The sequence below is a fragment of the Erythrolamprus reginae genome, chromosome 1 (assembly GCF_031021105.1).
Source record: "Erythrolamprus reginae isolate rEryReg1 chromosome 1, rEryReg1.hap1, whole genome shotgun sequence".
Classification (NCBI taxonomy): Eukaryota; Metazoa; Chordata; class Lepidosauria; order Squamata; family Dipsadidae; genus Erythrolamprus; species Erythrolamprus reginae.
The window spans coordinates 67927399-67947882 of record NC_091950.1 but is presented as its reverse complement, the minus strand read 5'-3'; the positions used below and the strand labels follow the sequence as shown (position 1 = coordinate 67947882).

The 20484-nt window shown below is 39.1% G+C and overlaps 1 protein-coding gene across 12 annotated transcripts in view; it reads left to right on the top strand.

Moving 5' to 3' along the window:
• Window positions 1-20484, top strand: part of TTLL5 (tubulin tyrosine ligase like 5) — a 160854-nt gene that overhangs the window by 33014 nt on the left and 107356 nt on the right. For all 12 annotated transcript variants that reach the window (XR_011559384.1, XR_011559383.1, XM_070754273.1 and 9 more), the window contains 6 exons: window positions 9950-10031; window positions 10474-10535; window positions 11909-11997; window positions 15936-15977; window positions 19104-19217; window positions 20218-20309. Coding sequence is in view for 10 of the 12 variants with exons in the window: in XM_070754273.1 (XP_070610374.1) it covers window positions 9950-10031; window positions 10474-10535; window positions 11909-11997; window positions 15936-15977; window positions 19104-19217; window positions 20218-20309 (481 nt within the window). In the remaining 2 variants the exon portion in view is untranslated. The remainder of the gene's footprint in view (window positions 1-9949; window positions 10032-10473; window positions 10536-11908; window positions 11998-15935; window positions 15978-19103; window positions 19218-20217; window positions 20310-20484) is intronic.

Here is a 20484-nt window from a genome sequence, read left to right as displayed (position 1 = left end):
TAGCCAATATGACCCATGGGCCACTTCTGGCCCTTGTCCAGGACACTCTTGATAAATAGAAAATTTCCAAATTTTATGAATATAATTGAACCACTGAAAGTGTCATATTTTTAAATGTTTACTTCTTCTACTACCTGTTAAGAAAACTACAAATAATGTAATATTTTCAGTGGTCTGATGCCCTTTCATAAAACCAGTTTGTGCAGGATGATTGATAGTAATACCTTTTGCAATAAATGCCCAAGCAATAATCAGAGTCTTTGCCATCTGCATTTAACAAAAGATATTGGATGGTAACTTGCATAATACAGTATATGAGGTTTTGTTATCAGAATATTAATTTTTATAATCCTCATTTAGCAAGGGCACGGTTCTTTTTTTCAAATCTTACCGGTATATATAAAACTGTAGAGCACATAAGCTCTTCTTACAATTCCATTGAATTGGCATACAAAATATTTGTTAGATAATTCTCAGATTTTTGATCAACCACAACCACTTTCTCTCTCTTTCTTTCTTCCTCTCTTCCTCCCCTCCCCTCCCTCCCCCATCCCACCTCTCCCCCATGTTGATGAGTGTTGAGGATTTTTTGTTTTAGCTTGTATTTTTCTTTATTGTAACATATAGTGGCTATAACGCTTACATTCAGCAAAATTTTGATTTAAGAACTTTAGAGATGTTGGCAAAGAATTGAGACTTTTCTGGCAAGGAAGATGGGAATGACTCCAAGAAACAATGGTTAATACCAGTGAGTGGCTTCACTTGCTTTCTGGTACCTGCCCTAAATGTTTTCCTTTGGCAGTCATTTATTATTTCCTCCAGCTCTATATACAAGTACAGGATGGAAGCAGCCAAATTAGAAAATGCAGACTAAAAGTTTTTTACGACTTTGGTCTTATCAAGAATTACTATTAAAGTTGGCCAGGCCTAGTATGGTAAATGGCAGATCTTTGATAGCACTACATGAATACTGCCGTACTATCAGTTATATTAAATGTACCTACTAGGGACAGTAGACTGGGTAGAAACATATCTGTGACGAAATAGGGTTTAGTACAGAGATCGGCAACTTTAAACACTCAAAGAGCCACAAAGATCCTAATTAGTGTTGGGCGAACCCAACAAAGTTTGGGTTCAGTGAACTCACCCGAACTTTGCCATGAAGTTCAGGTCAGTTCGCCGAACCCGAACCTGAGCAACAGCAAGCTGCTGCGGCGTCCTTTTCTGTAAAAATAAACAAGGAGGTGGGGAATTCACCACCTCCTTTTGCTTCCTTTTATTTTTACAGAAAAGGATGCCACAGCGGCGCTGCAAGCAAAAGTAGGTGGGGAATCCCACGATGGGATTCCGGGGGCGGGGCTTTGATGTCACGGAGACTTCTTCCTCCCCATTTCGGCCAGCCAGGAAGTAGTCTCCATGGCGTCAAAGCCCCGCCCCTGGAATCCCTTCGTGGGATTTCCCACCTACTTTTGCTTGCGGTGCTGCAAGCAAAAAGAGGTGGGAAATCCCATGAAGGGATTCCCCACTCTCCTCCCGGGCGGCGGCATTTCGTGGTGTTCGAGCGAATGCTGAACCCGAACTTTACCCAAACTTTTTAAAAAGTGTGAAAAACCAACAAGATGCAAAGCTCTCAACCAATGAACCTGTTGCTAAAATTCACTATTGGAAACAGCTAATTGGGGGTATTCCAGGAGGCCAATCTACCCATCAATCATCTTTTTTCTTACTTCCCCCTCAAAAACTAAGGTGTCTCTTATGCTCCGGTGCTTTTTATGGTCCAAAAAATACTGTATTTATATAGTTACCCATCTTACCAATGAGACTCTGTGTAGCTAACGAGTTAAAATGCAATATAAATACATGTATATTTAGAAAAAATAAAAAAGACAAATTTACCAGCCAAATAAAAGAGCCAAAGTGGCTCTTGAATATACTGCTCACCAATATATGAGGCAGCAAGTGGGGTGGGTTGTTTTTTTTTACACTGCTTCATTTTGTTTGTGCTTATTATTAGGAGGAGTGGAAAGTTATAAGCATGAACTGATTCTTTATCTTCTGAACTCTGGTGAACTTTTAGAATGTCTCCGTTGGCTTTTGAGGATTACACCAGGGATTGCCTGTGTGCTTTTAATTGCCTTTTCATAGAACTGTATGACCCTGTTGGTTTTAAAAATATGTGTTGAAATCCTCTTGCTGTTGATCACTATATCCCACGTCAAATTCCACACTTGCATGATATGAAACAGGAATATGCAGAACCATGATAGTAGGATTTCTGGTTGCCTTTTGGTACTTAGCTTATCAAAGGTTTAAAAATATATATTTGTTTTTTTGTGTGATGAGGAGAACTACAAATGTTTCCAGATTTGTTTTCCAAAGGATCTTTAAGATTTTGTTTAAAACTTTACAATATACAGTAATACCTCGTCTTACGAACCTAATTGGTTCTAGGGGGAGGTTCGTAAGACGAAAAGTTTGTAAGACGAAACATTGTTTCCCATAGGAAACAATGTAAAATCTATTAATCCGTGCAACGGGAAAAAAAACCACAGAAAAAAACACCGCCGCCCGGCTGTCACCTTTTGAAACAGCCGGGGATGCTTCCCAGTGTCCTCCCGAATGCAGAACCCAGAAGTTTGGCAAAAGTTCGGGTTCGGGAGGCTGCTGGGAAGCCCCGCCGCCCGGCTGTCACCTTTTAAAACAGCCGGAGGGCTTCTTGGCGGCCTCCCGAACACCGAACCCTGAAGTTCAGGTTTGGCGTTCGGGTTCAGGAGGATGTGGGGAAGCCCCCTGGCTGTTTGAAAAAGCGACAGCCGGGCGGCGGGGCTTCTCGGTGGCTGCGGCGGGTTCGTAAGAAGAAAAAAGTTCGTAAGAAGAGGCAAAAATTTTCTGAACCCAGGTTTGTATCTCAGGTTGTTCGTAAGACGAGGGGTTCGTATCATGAGGTACCACTGTACGTGCAAAATGTTTACTCAGTCACAGATACACAAAGTATTATTTACTTCTTCTCTGTTCCTGTTTTATTGTCTACACACACTCAGCTGCTTCTTTCTCCTCAAACTAATCATGCAATCCTTCCTGAGCTGATAAAAATGTACCCCACTTGTGCTACATTTACTTATAACTTGCATAGACACGCTGATAGACTGTGGGAGGAATCCACTATCTTGATCAAAGTCCTGTCAACAGAAACTGAACACCAAACTCTTAACAGTTATATTCTAGGAGTAGTTTCTATATATAGGAGCAAAATGTTATGGTTTCTGAGCAGTGTTGCATTTATTTAGTCTTACTTCCCAATGGTGTGGAATCCGTACTAAGTGTAAATCCTTAACTATGGAAGAGCATAGCAAATTTGCATATACAGTGGTACCTCGTCTTACGAACGGATCTTCTAACAAACTTTTTGAGATATGAACCCGGTTTTAAAGATTTTTTTGTCTCTTCTTCCAAATTATTTTCACCTTACGAACCCAAGCCTCCGCCGCGGGGATGCCCCGCCTCTCGACTTCCATTGCCAGCCAAAGCGCCCGTTCTTGCACTGCTGGGATTCCCTTGAGGCTCCCCTCGCTAGGAAATCCCACCTCAGGACTTCCGTTGCCAGGGTTTATGTGAAGGGAGCAAGGCGAATGGAGTGTTTGGAGAGGCACTGAAAGGGTGTGTTTGAATGAAGAAAAGGGAGGAGCGGCTTGGAGAGACAGCGAAAGAGTTTGTGTAAAGGAAGCAAAGCGAACTGAGTGCTTGGAGAGGCAATGAAAGGGTGTGTTTGAAGGAAGAAAAGGGAGGGGCGCCCCCTCACCTTTCTTCCTTCCCACACACCCTTTTGCTGCCTCTCCAAGCACCCCGCTAGCCTTGCTTCCTCCACCCGCCCCCTTTCACTTCTCCTCCCTGCTCTCTGTTCGCCTCCCTTCTAAAGTTTGGGATTTTCCTAATGGATTTGCACACATTATTCGCTTTTACATTGATTCCTATCGGAAATATTGTTTCATCTTACAAACTTTTCTACTTACGAACCTCGTCACAGAACAAATTAAGTTCGTAAGACGAGGTACCACTGTATAGGGTAACATTTTGAGAGAAAGGAAAAGCAAAGCATAGTCTATATTATGATCTGTTCCCCCATGGAGTTAGAATTAAATTGTAGACTTAGGTGGTCCAAAACTAAGCTCTCTAGAGGCTGTAGGCATTATGTATGCTTCTTGATCAAGCAGTAATCTGGCAGATACTCTGGAAAATGCTGTTGTTTGGTGTTCGGATGTAAAGCCTGAATAGCATCTGCACTGAGTGGAAAGGGGCCCACTTTTGAGGAAAATAGACAAAACTGGCTATTTTCTTTTCCTGTGACAGGCACAGGGAGTCCTATGACAGGCACATAGGATAAATCCATTTAGTATATGTAATAAATACTGTCTGGTGTATGAAAACATGCTTTTATATAGAGTGTGTTTGTCTGTCTGTGTTCATATGTATGTATGTGTGTGTGTGTGTCTTGGCATATGCGGGTTTCTTCCCGTGTAAGTTTCAGAGATTTCCGGTGACGTTTCAACGAGGTCCCACTCGTCATCTTTAGGCTGGTGCTTTCGGCTTTCTGCTAGGGCGAACAAAGTGTGATCTTAGCTGCCTTCCCTTTATAAATACTGGTGGGTGGGTGTGGATTGCTGGCTCAGCTGCTGCAAGCTGTGTTGAAACTTCCAGGTTAGTTGGTGGGGTAACACCTTGAGTAATTGATGCAATTGATGTATGCAGATTAGTTGATGTTTGTGGATTAGGGGTGATATCCTGAGTAGTTGTGGCAGCTGGGGCCTGCAGACTAGTTAGCTGTTTTGTAATGTATGTCTGTGGTGTGACATCCTGGGTTTTGGTTTAGCTGCGAGTTTGTGATCTGGTCATGTGTTTATGGTGTGTGTCAATTTGCTTTGTGTGCGTGTCAGAGGGGGGTGCAGCAGTTGGAGACGCTGCTTTGGTTTGGCTTCTGGGTGGTGGTTGTACCTGGTCTGTAGGGTGGTTGTGGATTTGGCTCTGGTGGGATGATTGGTGATGGTGTCCTATGTTGTTCTGGGTCTAGTTTCAGTTTTCATGTCTGACATACTTTTGTTGATAAGGGCTAGTTTCCAGATGTCTGGTAGGTGGGAGTTATCATCACGTTTATTCATATTGTGGGGGGTGTTTTTCTATTTCAATGGCCTCCATGATTATTCTTTTGTTGGAGTGTTCAGTTTTGAAAATTAATTTAATTCTTTCAATGTCAATTTCATGTTCTGTAGTTTGAGGTGTTGGAAAAGGGAGGAAGCTTTTTCTTCTTTTTTCACTGCGTTCTTACATTCTGTGATATGTGCGTTTACTCTCCTATTATTTTGTCCAATATATGTGGCTGGGCAGATTTTACATGGGATTACATAAACTCCTTAGTTTTCTAGCTGGATATTGTCTTTGGGGTTTCTTAAGATGTTGGCTATTTTTTGGTCAGTGCCAAAGATGAGAGAGGCCTGTAATTGCCATCATAGGTAGACCTCAACTGTGAGAAACAACATGAAAAAACACATCTAGAAAATCACATTGTCTGATTTTTAATGAATTTATTTGCAAATCATGGTGGAAAAAAGTATTTGGTCACCTACAAAAAAGCAAGATTTCTGTGTCTCACAGACCTGTAACTTCTTCTTTAAGAGGCTCCTCTGTCCTCCACTCATTACCTGTAGTGATGGCACCTGTTTGAACTTGTTATCAGTATAAAAGACATCTGTCCACAACCTCAAACAGTCACACTCCAAACTCCACTATGGTGAAGATCAAAGAGCTGTGGAAGGAAACCAGAAACAAAATTGCAGCCCTGCACCAGACTGGGAAGATTGAATCTGCAGTAGGCAAGCAGCTTGGTGTGAAGAAATCAACTGTGGGAGCAATAATTAGAAAATGGAAGACATACAAGACCATTGATAATCTCTTCTGTCTCTTCTGTATATATGAAAAATGTGGCTACTTTATCACCATTAATACAAATTCAGAGAGAGAGTTGCAGAGTCACCTATGGGTTAAATGAGGGAAAGTCAGAGATTTCAGACCGTTACATAGGTGATTCAAAGGAGGGACAGAAAGAAGGAGACTGGTATATTCAAGGTATTAAAGGATTCATTGTTTTGACTTTGGGAGTCTGCTTCTGGGTGGGCATAGAAATCCCCCTCCCCATTATAACACATACCAAAGCTTTGAAGCGGTACAAAACCCTTCCCAGGGGATAACAAGGAAGGTGAGAAAGATCAGGATACATTTTTCAACTTATTTTCACGACTGCATTTACACTTATCTGCATTCATTGAAAGAAAAATCTGGAATGGGATTAATTATATTTGAGTGCTGCATCGCAAGGCCAAGTTTTAATACAAGTGATGAGGTGTTTGAGTAGGTTAGAGAATTTTCTAGGGTAGGTAAAGCCATAAATATGAAGGAAGCATTTAGTACTCCTGACTCTGATTAGATTTTTAATCCCATTGTCATCATTTGTTAACAAAATGGAAAGAGCACATGGCAGGTTAACTTGAGAACTGTGTTACCACCATAATATGTTATTGGTTATCCTGTGGAATGAATCGTCTTATGGCTTGTTTGCTTTAGGAATCATAATTAATTCTGCCTGTGTTTCATTGATTGGTAGGCTTACAAATTTGTGCCATGATCACAGCATTGAAGCTCGCTCATTCCCTCTCTCTCTCCCTGTCCAGAGGACTCCAGCTTACTACGACCAACTCACCGGGGGATAACTCACTGCGGGACAATTCAACAAATACAAAAGTTAAATTCAACAAATACAAAAGTTAAATTAATTTCAATGGAACCATGGCTAATAATAATCAAATGAGTCAATCCAGAAGTAAAAGAGTTACAATAATTTCAATGAAAACATGGTCACCAGTAATAAAAGTAACCAAATGAAATGATAAAAACAGCATTGAATTGTCCTGCCATAAGTTGTCCTGCAGCAAATTGACCAGGGCCAATTCGTCGCAGTCAACTCATCATGGCCAACTCCCCATGGCATAACCTGCTAGGGCCAGTTCACCATGGGGCAACTCACTTCAGAGCAGTTTAACAATTCAATTTAATTATTTAAAATAAATAAGTTTTATTCACATTTCATTTTGTCCCTGCTTTTGCATCCCTTTTTCAATGATTCTATTCCACCATTTCTTTGATATTAGTGTGACTGTTATCCTGCAGTGAGTTTTCCAGTTGTGAATTGACTGTGTCAAGTTGTCCCACAGAGAGTTGGCCGCAGCTGCTTTGCCGTAGTGAGCTGTCCATGGCAAGTTGGCCACAGTGAATTGTCATAGATCCATCCCGGATAACTGACCTTCTTAAAAAAAATGTTTCTCTGATCCTATTGCAAAGGAGGGCTAATGTGGAAGGATTATGAAATCTACCTCTGATAAGAAGCAGTAGAGGAGATGCCCCTGTGTTCAATTTGTAATGGGAATAGGAAATTTGCCACGGCTGTATTACATTGGTGGCAAAATGACTAAATTTTGGTGCTGTTTTTAGATTGGGGTTGGGGGTGGAAGAAGAGAGATTGTAAGGCTGGGAATGATATTGAATTGCCTCCTGGAACTTTTTTGCTCTCATTCTCATCCTTAACTCCACACATATTAGAGATTTTGTCTTTCTGTCCATTTCTTTGTCCCCTTGCTGGATGTATGTATGACCAGTTGTATCTTAGTTTCTTTTTTAAAACTATTATATTTAGGGGTAGTGATTTCTGACAGTCTCAAAATGGGTGAACAGTGCAGTCAGGCGGTAGGGAAAGCAAGTAGGATGCTTGGCTGCATAGCTAGAGGTATAACAAGCAGGAAGAGGGAGATTATGATCCCGCTATATAGAATGCTGGTGAGACCACATTTGGAATACTGTGTTCAGTTCTGGAGACCTCACCTACAAAAAGATATTGACAAAATTGAACGGGTCCAAAGACGGGCTACAAGAATGGTGGGAGGTCTTAAGCATAAAACGTATCAGGAAAGACTTAATGAACTCAATCTGTATAGTCTGGAGGACAGAAGGAAAAGGGGGGACATGATGGAAACATTTAAATATATTAAAGGGTTAAATAAGGTCCAGGAGGGAAGTGTTTTTAATAGGAAAGTGAACACAAGAACAAGGGGACACAATCTGAAGTTAGTTGGGAGAAAGATCAAAAGCAACATGAGAAAATATTATTTTACTGAAAGAGTAGTAGATCCTTGGAACAAACTTCCAGCAGACGTGGTAGATAAATCCACAGTAACTGAATTTAAACATGCCTGGGATAAACATATATCCACCCTAAGATAAAATACAGAAAATAGTATAAGGGCAGACTAGATGGACCATGAGGTCTTTTTCTGCCGTCAGACTTCTATGTTTCTATGTTATATTAAAAAAAACCAAATAATTTAAAGATTGAAACAACTGTGTGATGAACTGGCTAAACTTTTCACATCACAGACTTAATGTTTACATTTCCTTTTTCCTTATTTATAGACATTTTGTTTTCTTATCTATTTTTGTATTTATTCTTGCTATTCAATCTTCTATTGAAAGTTTTTCACTTTATAATGTGCATATAGTTTAGATTCAACTTTCGTTTTGACAGGGTGTGCACTGCAAAGTAGTCATTTCTGACATGTGGTGGCTTGGTAATACAGACATAAATTTTGTTTGTGTGGTCTGATTACTTCATTTTTCCCGCTTGGTTGGAACGATGTCTGCTAATCCATGGCAACAGCTGCCAAGATATTGTCTAAGAAGTAAAATCTAATGGCTGTTTTCTTTTGAATAAAGCTTGAGTGACCTGGGTATCCCTGTTGAAAAAATATACACTTTCAAATCTTTATTTATTTTGGAAAAGAAGAAACTTTTATTTTATTATTTTTCCTCTAGAAAGTATTTTGATGTACAATACTGGGAGGTTCCTTAAGTCTGTTTAGTGAAGTTTCTCGTATAATTGGTTTAATATGTATAATGAGAAAACTGACTCTTATATCTGTCATGGAAGCAGGACAAATGTACTGCACGTCCATGTAAGGCAGGGGCACTTTTAAAACACAAAAACTCTATGAGAGTAAAGTAACATGACTTTTTAGAGCAGTTGTGCAGAAACATCACTTAAATGTAAACCAGTGCCAGTATCAACATAAGCAAAGTTAAAAAAACAATAGTATTAATGATACACAAAGAAGTAAGAATCAATTTTAAAAAATACTTATCAGAGCCTTGACTTCAAACCATGAAACAAATTAGAAATTCAATTAGAATTGAAGTAATAAAAGTTGCAAAGTTAGCTAACCTTGTTACTATCTATCTATCTATCCATGTATCTATCCTTCTATGCTGCCCAATACCAAAGGATTCAGGGTAAACCAATCATATCAATTTGATACTCATAGGGCAGTGATGGTGAATCTATGGCACGGATGCCACAGGTTGCCCGCAGAGTCATATCTGCTGGCACATGAGCTGTTGCTCTAGCTCAGCTCCAACATGCATGTGTGTGCCAGCCAGCTCATTTTTGCCTTGCCCAGAGGCTCTGGGAGGATGTTTTTGGTTTCCAGAGAGCCTCCATCGGAATGGGGAGTGCGTTTTTACCCTCCCCCAGCTCCAAGGAAGCCTTTGGAGCCTGGGGAGGGTAAAACACGAGCCTACTGGGCCCGCTATAAGTTGGGAAACAAGCCTTTTTCAGTGTCCAGAGAGCTGGTGGGGTGGGGTGAGGAGTTTTTGCCCTACCCAGGCAAAAACGCACACATGCTTGATAGAGTGCGCGCATACTCTTTTGGCACCCGAGGAAAAAAGGTTTGCCATCACTGTCATAGGGTAGCATAAATCATACTCATAGGGTGAACCAATCATATAAATCTGTGTTTTAGCCTTGTTTAGAAATGCTGTTACGCTATCATCTGACATATGTTGTGATTTGTTTCAGAGCTTTATGGTTTTGATGTTCTCATTGATTCTACTCTCAAGCCTTGGCTGCTGGAGGTGAATCTATCCCCTTCCCTGGCCTGGTAAGGGAACTGTTGCAGAAGATAGGATGAAATGATTGTTCCCTAAAGCAGTGTTTCCCAACCTTGGCAACTTGAAAATATTTGGACTTCAACTCCCAGAATTCCCCAGCCAGCAAATGCTGGCTGGGGACTTCTGGGAGTTGAAGTCCAGATATCTTCAAGTTGCCACGGTTAGGAAACACTGCCCTAAAGTAATTTTCTTCTGAATTTGGTTTCTTTTGTGGGTGGGAAATATTTTGGATGTTTTTTATCCAAGCAAAGATATGGATCTTTGGATAAAGGGAAAGGAAGAACAAGTTTGCAAACTGACAATAACCTTGTAATGGGATTTTCCATTCTTGGAATGATAGACCTTGTACATATCGATTAAACTTTCCTTAAAGATGCAGATTAAAGTGATTAATCAGTTGGTCTTATTTGTTCTCTTGTTCCATACTGTTAGTGATGCTCCTTTGGATCTGAAAATTAAAGCTAGCATGCTTTCAGATATGTTCACACTTGTAGGTGAGTGTTATGTCAATTCTTATTCAATATTATATTGCTTTGGATGACAGTATGTTTAAAAGTCAATATATTATATAGTCCAGAGCTCATTTGAAATAATTAATGTTTTATATTATGTTTCATATGTGTTAGGTTAATTCTATTTACATATACACTGCTCAAAAACTTAAACAACATAATATAACTCCAAGTAAATCAAACTTCTGTAAAATCAAACTGTCCACTTAGGAAGCAACACTGATTGACAATCAATTTCATTTTGTTGTCAGCACATTCAACTTTGTACAGAACAAAGTATTCAATGAGAATATTTCCTTCATTCAGATCTAGGATGTGTATAATGTTTTGGAAATGTGGCAGCTGGGATAATTTTACTATCTTCTTCCTCCTAGCATTTTTCTGCACATGCAAGGATTAACCAAGTTTTGAACCATCACAGTCATATAACATTACAAACATAATATTCCATGATTGCAGTTAAAATATATATAAAATGGGAACTAAATATCAACAGTAATATTTTAGAGCTGTCACAGCATCCAATCTTCAGAAATATCTGCCCCTCAAATCTACATACATATACATTCTTATGTCAATCACATTTGTTTCTCCTGTCAGTAACATCTAGTTTCTCCCTTTTGTATTTCACAGCTCAGCATAATAGTTCTTTTTACAAATCCACGCTTAAATTTGGAGAATAAATGTCATTTGTTATAATGTAAATGTAATAGTGACATAGTTTCTGCAAAGGGGACTCATTTCTGTTACTCAACAATATTTATAATTAAGCAGTGCTCTGGGAGGCATCTCTGATAGCCCTGGTATTTATTATTTATTTATGATTTGATTTGATTTGTATGCCCGTAGACTCGGGGCGGCTCACAGCAACAATAAAACAATGTACAACAAATCTAATAGTTTAAAAAACACTAAAAACCCCATTATTAAAAGCAAACATACACACAAACATACCATGCATAAACTGTATAGGCCCGGGGGAGATGTCTCAATTCCCCCATGCCTGACGGCAGAGGTGGGTTTTAAGGAGTTTGCAAAAGGCAAGGAGGGTGGGGGCAGTTCTAATCTCCGGGGGAGCTGGTTCCAGAGGGTCGGGGCCGCCTCAAAGAAGGCTCTTCCCCTGGGTCCCGCCAAACGACATTGTTTAGTCGACAGGACCTGGAGAAGGCCAACTCTGTGGAACCTAACCGGTCGCTGGGATTCGTGTGGCAGTCCCGGAGATATTCTGGTCCGATGCCATGAAGGGCTTTATAGGTCATAACCAACCTATGTTAGGTGGTACACTGATGTTATTAGGGCAGTTGATCCATAATTAAATGTCCTTCATGTGACAAGTCTTCCTCCCTCTCTCCAAGGCTTTGTTTGTCAGGATCCAGGTCAGCGGCTAAATCGGACATCTTATTACTCCTCTGAGACAAGGAGAAATCCATACCAAAAAGCTCAAGTAAGGAGAGAAAAGTTAAAACAATGCTCCTGTGATGATATTATTAAATTATGAATTATATTAGTTGATGATCTTGCTATACTTTTTCTCCTCTGACTCTACATTTAAGCTGTTCTTTAATAGAGAGCTTCTGCTTTCTTAACACTTTAGTCATGCCTTGTTTTTATACTACTGGAGGGAAGGATCAAAAGAAACATGAGAAAATATTATTTTACTGAAAGAGTAGTAGATCCTTGGAACAAACTTCCAGCAGACGTGGTAGATAAATCCACAGTAACTGAATTTAAACATGCCTGGGATAAACATATATCCATTGTAAGATAAAATACAGGAAATAGTATAAGGGCAGACTAGATGGACCATGAGGTCTTTTTCTGCCGTCAGACTTCTATGTTTCTAAGGAAGTAAAGTGATCTAGAGATTATTTACTCCCCCCCCCCCCCCAGTAATGTAAAAACAAGGCATGACTACAGTGTTAAGAAAGGAGAAGCTCTCTATTAAAGAACAGCTTAAATGTAGATTCAGAGGAGAAAAAGTAGGTTCCCTGTGTATCTGAGAGGTCATTATTATTTCTTTATTTGGTGCTCTCAATATTTATGACATTTAAGAGGGAGGGAAGAGGAGCAGTGAACTGTGTAACTCGGTCGGTCACGTGGCCTTGGGTTTAATAGGGGCCTGGATTCAATTGTGTGTGGGAGGGGTGACAGGGGAGCGTCTTAATCAAATGGGTCCCTGTGGGAAATATTGGGTACAGAATTCCTGAAAGGAAACTCCCTTTATCCTTAGTGAGTCTTGATTTCTGCTGAATTTCATACCCTGTAAAATGATACTGACACCATAATTGCTGCCATCTACTGTCTGCTTGTTTAGCGCTGCAAGGCAGTGTGAAGTCTTTTATGTTTCCCAACGTCTGAACGTAATTTGTGATCTAAATTAATTTGCCTTTTGTTAATTTCTTAGGGTTTCAAATGTTTCAAGTACTATTTGTAACCCAGAATTTAGAGTTAGCTACCATATGAACCTGCAATAGAAAGCAGTATTATTACATACATTATGTATGCTAACTAGGCTTTCCCTCAGCAGTTTATAATCCATTAAAATTAAACAATGCAATTCTGAACAGTTAAAATACACAACAAAAATTGATAATTAAAAGATAACGAAAACAAAACAATAGAAATACCAGCAAGAGCATAGACGTGTAAAATTAACCTTGATTTATTAAAATGTCTGGGAGAATTAAATGCTTTTGCTATTGCTGAAAAAATAATGTCAGTGCCAGGTATACTGTATAGAGCAGTGTTTCCCAACCGTGGCAACTTGAAGATATCTGGACTTCAACTCCCTGGCTGGGGAATTCTGGAAGTTGAAGTCCAAATATCTTCAAGTTGACAAGGTTGGGAAACATTGGTATAGAGGGTTACCATTGACAAGACTTGCCTTCAGGTAGCCACTTGATATTTATTTACTATTATAAATGTATTTACTATTATTATAACTATTTACCTACTTACTTTTGATTAATTATATACTTTGAAGTCAGCGTCAAATCTTTGCAAACACATAGGTGGATTTTCTCCATACTTGCCTGTCTCTAACCTCATCCTTCCATTGGTGCATCCATTGCCACTTTAACTGAGTCAATCCACCTTGCTGCTGATCATTGTTTTTTCCTTCCACCTTTCTGGGCATTAGAGCCTTCTCCCCAAAACCCCGCTAACTTACTTGATTTATAGACTGCCTGACTCTGCAACTCTGGGTGCATACATACAGCAGTGTAATGAAATTGAAATAAGCAGAAAGGGAAAAAATAGAATCCAATAAACAATTCATTCTATAAGGAGTCCGCCACCACCCTAGCTGAAGGCCTGGAAGAGGAGGTTTTAAAGGATTGTTTAAAAAAGGTCAAGTGTATTTGTGGGCTCATATTTATCTTAAGGAGAATGTCTCTCCAGATAGTTGGCTCCATGACACAGAAGGCTTCCTATGGAGAGTACTAAAAGGAAAACCTCCAAAATTGAGTTTGGGGTATAAAAATACAGTGGTACCTCATCATACGAACTTAATTGATTCCAGGAGGAGGTTCGTAAGGTGAAAAGTTCGTAAGATGAAACAATGTTTCCCATAGGAATCAATGTAAAAGCAAATAATGCGTGCAAATCCTTCAGGAAAATCCCAAACTTTAGAAGGGAGGCGAACAGAGGGCAGGGAGGAGCAACTAAAGGGGGTGGGTGGAAGAAGCAAGGCTAGGCTAAAGGGTGAGTGGGAAGGAAGAAAGGCAAGGGGGGCGCCCCTCCCTTTTCTTTCTTCAAAAGGCACCGTTTCAGTGCCTTTGCAAGCACATTGTTCTCTGCAAAATTTTTCCTCCCCCAAGCTGCCCCTCCCTCCTCCCTTTTCTTTCTTCAAAAGACACCCTTTCAGTTCCTTTGCAAGCACATTGTTCTCTACAAAATTTTTCCACAAGCTGCCCCTCCCTCCTTCCTTTTCTTTCATAAAAAGACACCCTTTCAGTTCCTTTGCAAGCACCAAAACTTTTCCTCCCCCAAGCTGCCCCTCCCTCCTCCCTTTTCTTTCTTAAAAAGACACCCTTTCAGTTCCTTTGCAAGCACACTGTTCTCTGCAAAATGTTTCCTACTCCAAGCAGCCCCTCCCTTTTCTTTCTTCAAAAAAGGGGGGGGGGAACCCCTTCATCCCAGCAGCAGCTGCTTGGGTTCGTAAGGGGAAGAAGAGGCAAAAAAATCTTAAACACCGGGTTCGTATCTTGAAAAGTTCATTAGAAGAGGTGTTCGTAAGATGAGGTACCACTGTATATGCAAACAGATTTTTCAGGTAACTGCTCCCAAACTATGAAAATCCTAAGAAGTTAATACCAGATGCTAAAAACAAATAACGATTGTACTAAACTGGTTGCAATGCACCAGTCTTCTGCAATATTGTTTATTAATTGCTGTTTCAAGGAAACCTGATGAATGCCACATTACAGGATAGTTCCAAAGCATGGATTATTGTAGAATAGCTATCCTAAATTGGCATAAGGTGCATCTCTCCACAGAGGACAATTGTGCATCTAATGGCAAAAATGAATATAGACGCGCTCTCAACTAAAACTTGATCCTTTTAAGAGGAAAGCAATCCATCTTCGAACCCCCCTAGGCAGGCACATCATCCATTACCAGCACTCCTGTCTTCTCCAAATGCTTCAGGGTTGTTGGGGTTTTTTTGCTCTCATTCATTCCAAGCACTGATTCAGCATTTCCACTATATTTCCTGGCACTTACAAAAAGCAAGAAAGAGGCCTATATGCTGTCGGCATACTGATGATACCACTTCAGATTTCAGAACGACCTCAATCAGTAGCCTTATAGTATGTCAAAAACAATCCAGAATATAATATAACACTGCAAAACCCAATAAATATAAATGACACGGGACTGAGCAAAAGTCCCATGGCATTGATTTTTGGAGATAGCCTAGTCAGTGTTTCCCAACTTTGGCAACTTGAAGATATCTGGACTTCAACTCCCAGAATTCCGCAGCCAGCAAATGCCTGATCTCTTCTCTCCTTACCTATCAGCAACATATTTTGCTTTAACTGTTATTTCTTTGCCTTTCCCTGGCATTATGACAAGAGTCTCAAGCAAACAAAACAGGAGTGGGGAGGGAATGGACAAAAATTTCCATCAAGGAAATGGCCTTGTCCAAGGGATGGTCCTCTTTCATCATCTTTCACCCTTTAGCCTTATGGGGCACTTCAAATTTGGTGTTGCATGCTTTGTATATGTGGTTCTATAATTCTTGAATGAAATATTTAAGATGTAAATTGGAGGATGAAGCAAAAATGGGGTACATTTTTATGTACATCAGAAATGAAACTCTAATTTCAGACAATTGGTAATTTCGAAAGAGAACATGAAATCTTTATTCTTTTTATTTTATAGCGCCCTGTTTCCGCACAGTCTCGATCATCAAATGCCAAATTGGTAAATATCGGGCTCTACATTGCTTCATTCATCATTTAGAAATTTAATCAGTGTATTTTGCAGTTTTAAAGAAATATGCTTGCAGTAATCTTTAAAGTGATGCAAATAATTGTGGTAAAGAGGCTAATAGACATTGGACAAGGATAAAAATGTTTTTCTAATGGCAACATGTTCAAGACTGATTGATTATGGAAATATGACATTCCAAGTATTTTTTTGGAAATACTGTATTGTCTAGATTCTAGATGAACCTAGTTTTTATAATTTTGTTAATTATGGGAATATGGATGTTATGTACAACAAATCCTATGTAAGACTTTTAAAATCTGCATTTTGTGTTAGTTTCTGTCACTACTTTGAATGTGTCTGTTTGTCCTCTTAATATTTCTTCTAAGATTGCTACTTACACCAGAGAAATCTCACTTTGAGATTAAAGAAGATTGTGCACAAGTATAGTAGTACTTATATCACTTTACTGAAAGAGTAGTAGATCCTTGGAACAAACTTCCAGCAGACGTGGTAGATAAATCCACAGTAACTGAATTTAAACATGCCTGGGATAAACATATATCCATCCTAAGATAAAATACAGAAAATAGCATAAGGGCAGACTAGATGGACCATGGGGTCTTTTTCTGCCGTCAGACTTCTATGTTTCTATGTTTCTACTTTAGTATTTTGCAAAATGAGCCAGATTACCAACATTCCTTAAACATAGAAAATGCCTATGTAAAAAGATAATCAGTGCAAAGCTATGCTGAGAACTCAAACCTGAAGGTGATAAGAAATATAATCTTGAAGACTAATTTAGTATTGTAGTGCCAGTGGCATATACATAAAGGACACAGCAAGCATTCAAGAATCTAAGGAAACCTAAAACACTAGGAATCCAATAATCCAAGCCTGTCTTTCCCAAGAGGAAAAAAAACTGTTGATAATCTTTCATTTTTCCCTTTAAAAGAAGAAGAAATCCATATTTGAACTAGCTGCATGGGCTATATTGTTTGTTGTATTAATGAGAAGGCGTTCTAAACTAAATGGACCTTGGAATTAATCTGGCAAACTCCTTTATATTAATAAGTGCCAGCACATCCAAAAAGAAAGAAATACAACCATAAATTATATGGTAACAATAGTTTGCCCAAAGATAACAGATCAAGTACTGAAAACTTTGTTAATTCTCTTCCAGAAGAATTAACAAGAATACTATGTCACATAATTAAATCTTACTCTTAATTGGATTTCTGAGATGCATTTTTTCTAATAGTTCTGGAAATAACTCCGTTTGGGAACCAGCAGGAAATAACAGGAAGGGCAACTGTCAAATATCAGAATGACAGTTGCACCTCATTAATAGAAACATAGTTTGGAACAGTGGTTCTTCTCAAGTTATTTGCAACACCAAGTTCTTTTTTCTTTCCCTGTTCTAATCTGAGGATTGGACAGTATTTTCTATGCCCCAGTTCCTAAGCAAAGAAAAGGAATGTTTCAGTGAATGCAGCTCATGTTCATGCCAGGTTCCGAGGGTAGGAAAACTACTACTCATTCTTGCAACAGAGACCGCTAAGTGCCACACTGGGAACCTGTCTTGTGTGCTGTGCATTTTGTGGCTGAAAACAATACTAAGTATCTCTGTTGCCTACAGCTATTTTCTCAATATGTTGAAAGTGTCAGGTGCAAAACAGTGCATTCCATGAATTTCAGGAGGAAAAGATGGATAGATTCCTGGAGACACAAGAATGCATTGGGTAATGGCAGACACATAAGCATATTCATGACTTTCTTGACTATTATAGGCAAGCTAGATTGCAGGATTGTATAAGATAAACAAGATAATATTTGTATACATGATGTGTACTTTGGGGGGGGGGAATTGTATTGTGAATCCTTTTAGTGCAAACGCAAAATAAAATATACTTCCAAGATGTTTCTGAAATGAAAATGTTTAGTGAAGATTATAAATTAGTCAATGACAGGGCTTGTAAAATGAGCTACAGTCGGTATACAGTATCAGAATTTTCTGTCAATTTCATTGTTTATTCTTAATGAGGTAGCATTTGCCCTGAGGAATCAGATCTATGACAGAATTGTCCTAGATTCATGACTCCTGCCAGATGAGTAGGTGAAGGCCATGGCCATGCACCAGTTGTTTGCACTTTCCTGAACTTGTAGCAGTTACTCATACCCTTATTAAATTTCTGCAATGCACTTTACATGGAACTGTCTTTAAAACCTAGTCAGAACCTGCAATTGGTTCAAATGTAGAGGTCTGCACGTTTACCAACTAGTATTGTTATTATCACATTATGTTATCTTATATGTTCTACAAGCAGATTTCTGGGTATTAAACAAAGATACTAATCTTGACTTAATGACTTGGTGCCAAGGAATCTGCAAGATTGGCTGTTCCAACCTAAGTCTCCACCTCAGGAGACTCTTCTGAGAGTAACTGCTGGTGGTGCCTGATTTTTTGAGATGACAGAAAGGGCTGCTTCTCCAACAAAGAAAAAATTTGGATCATGGACCAGAAATTAAATTTGCTTTCTTGGTGACAGTTCTTGGGAGTTTGGGAACATTCAGCTATTCTGGAGAGTCTTAGAATACTTGCTCATTGCTGATATTTCTTTTATTTATTGTGTATTGTAATTGTGATTATTTGAATTTTCAATTTTAATTCACATTTGGTTGTGTATTGTGTTGTTTAGAAGTGTGTTTCTTTGGGAATTTCTTGTCTCCAAAATCATTAATTCTGGTATTGAAGAATCAACTGAGAACTGAGAATTTTGGCTATAGGCAAAGTAACAAGAAATATGTTTAATGCTTTGCCTATTGAGTCAGAAATAATCAGTGCTGGCTCTTGCTTTGGGGTGTGTATCAAACACTGAGAATATAAAATTGGCCTTGGTTTCTAATGGGGCGTGGAGGCAAGGAGTATGAAACCTGGCATTTGTGCCTTTGGATCTTTCTGACTTTCGCATAATTCCTGGCTTCGATGCCTGGCAAGTGTTGTTCTTATTACTGTTTGTTAGCCAAGTGCTTTTGGCATTTGAAATCTATTTAAATAATTGGAATAAAATCCGGAGGGGGGAAAAAGGCCAAAACTGACTTCTTACTGTGATCCCACAGCGTTCCCGGCCCCTCTCGGCCAGCGATGCTGAGATGAAAAACCTTATTCCCTCTGCAAAAGAGAAACTTGCAGGAAGGCATGTTGGCTCTATGCTGGGCCTCTCTATGGAAGAGGTAAAGCAAATTATTTATTTCATTATCAGATTTCTACTGTTAAGACCAAACAACTCATTAAAAACTCTGGGCAATGCCCAATGTTAAAAACAGATTTAAATCAATATAATAAATTAAAAGGAATGGTAATTGTTCTGAGAGAGCAATAAAACATAGTCTGGATACAAATGTTTCCCAACAGAAGCACATCACACACATGAGAAAATTTGTAAGACTTGTTTAGATGAGGCTAGGGTGGAGACTGTAGAAATGTACTTTTTCAGAAGGCGGATGTTGCAACAAGGAGACTTAAGTTTTTGGTTCTATCAAACAAATGTTTAATTGATGGGACCTTAGCCTTGTGAACTTTGTACAATCATGCAACATTGGGAGAAATTGCAGGAGACAGGTAATCTCTTAGCATCAAGACCTATGGGACCCACCTGTCAGAGTCTACCGACCTCTCCATGCTGTAACTTGATGCAGAGAAAAGAGAACCACATTCTGCCTTCACTCTTAATCCCCATAGCCAGTCCAGAAGAAATACCATGATTAATGCCATTGAAAGCTACCAAGAAATGAAGGGGGAGGAGAGGACAATTGCACCAGAGCACTCCATCTCTTCCACAAGTCATTGACAAGTGTGATTAGTAGGCAGAATGTGACCAATTAGAAATTGTCCAGGACTGTTGGGTCCAGCAATACTTTCTGTCCTTGCATATAAATGCTTGTAAAAAGGAAATGAGAATAATATTTTTAAGTTGATGCGTTTGATAACTAAATATCTTTGTTAGATTGACATCTTGGAAGTACAGTGGACAGCAAATGTCAAAAGAACAAAGTATCCACATTGTACATTAGAAGCATTAAAAGTGGTGCTGTAACTGGTGGTTTTTATTTACAAGAGTTATATTCATATACTTTGGCATGTGCTGAGAAATCTCAGACCTTTCTGCGAAATTAGATTCTTTCCTTAGCTTAACATTTTTTGCTCTAGTGACTTGTAGCCTTCTGATTTTAGATAAAAGTGTTGCGCCGAGTGAAGGACGAATATGATAGAAGAGGCGGGTTCATTCGTATATTCCCTACACCATTAACTTGGGATATTTATGGGTAAGAAAAACTCAAGAAAACAATTATTTAAATCTTGGACTTTGCAGAAGACTTTAAGGAAGTACAGTAATAGATATAAATGCTGATTTCCACATTTCAAAGTGCATTTTCAGATCATGTCTTCAGCATTGTAGTAGAATAAAAGTTTATTTACCACTGATTGTATCTTTCTGTC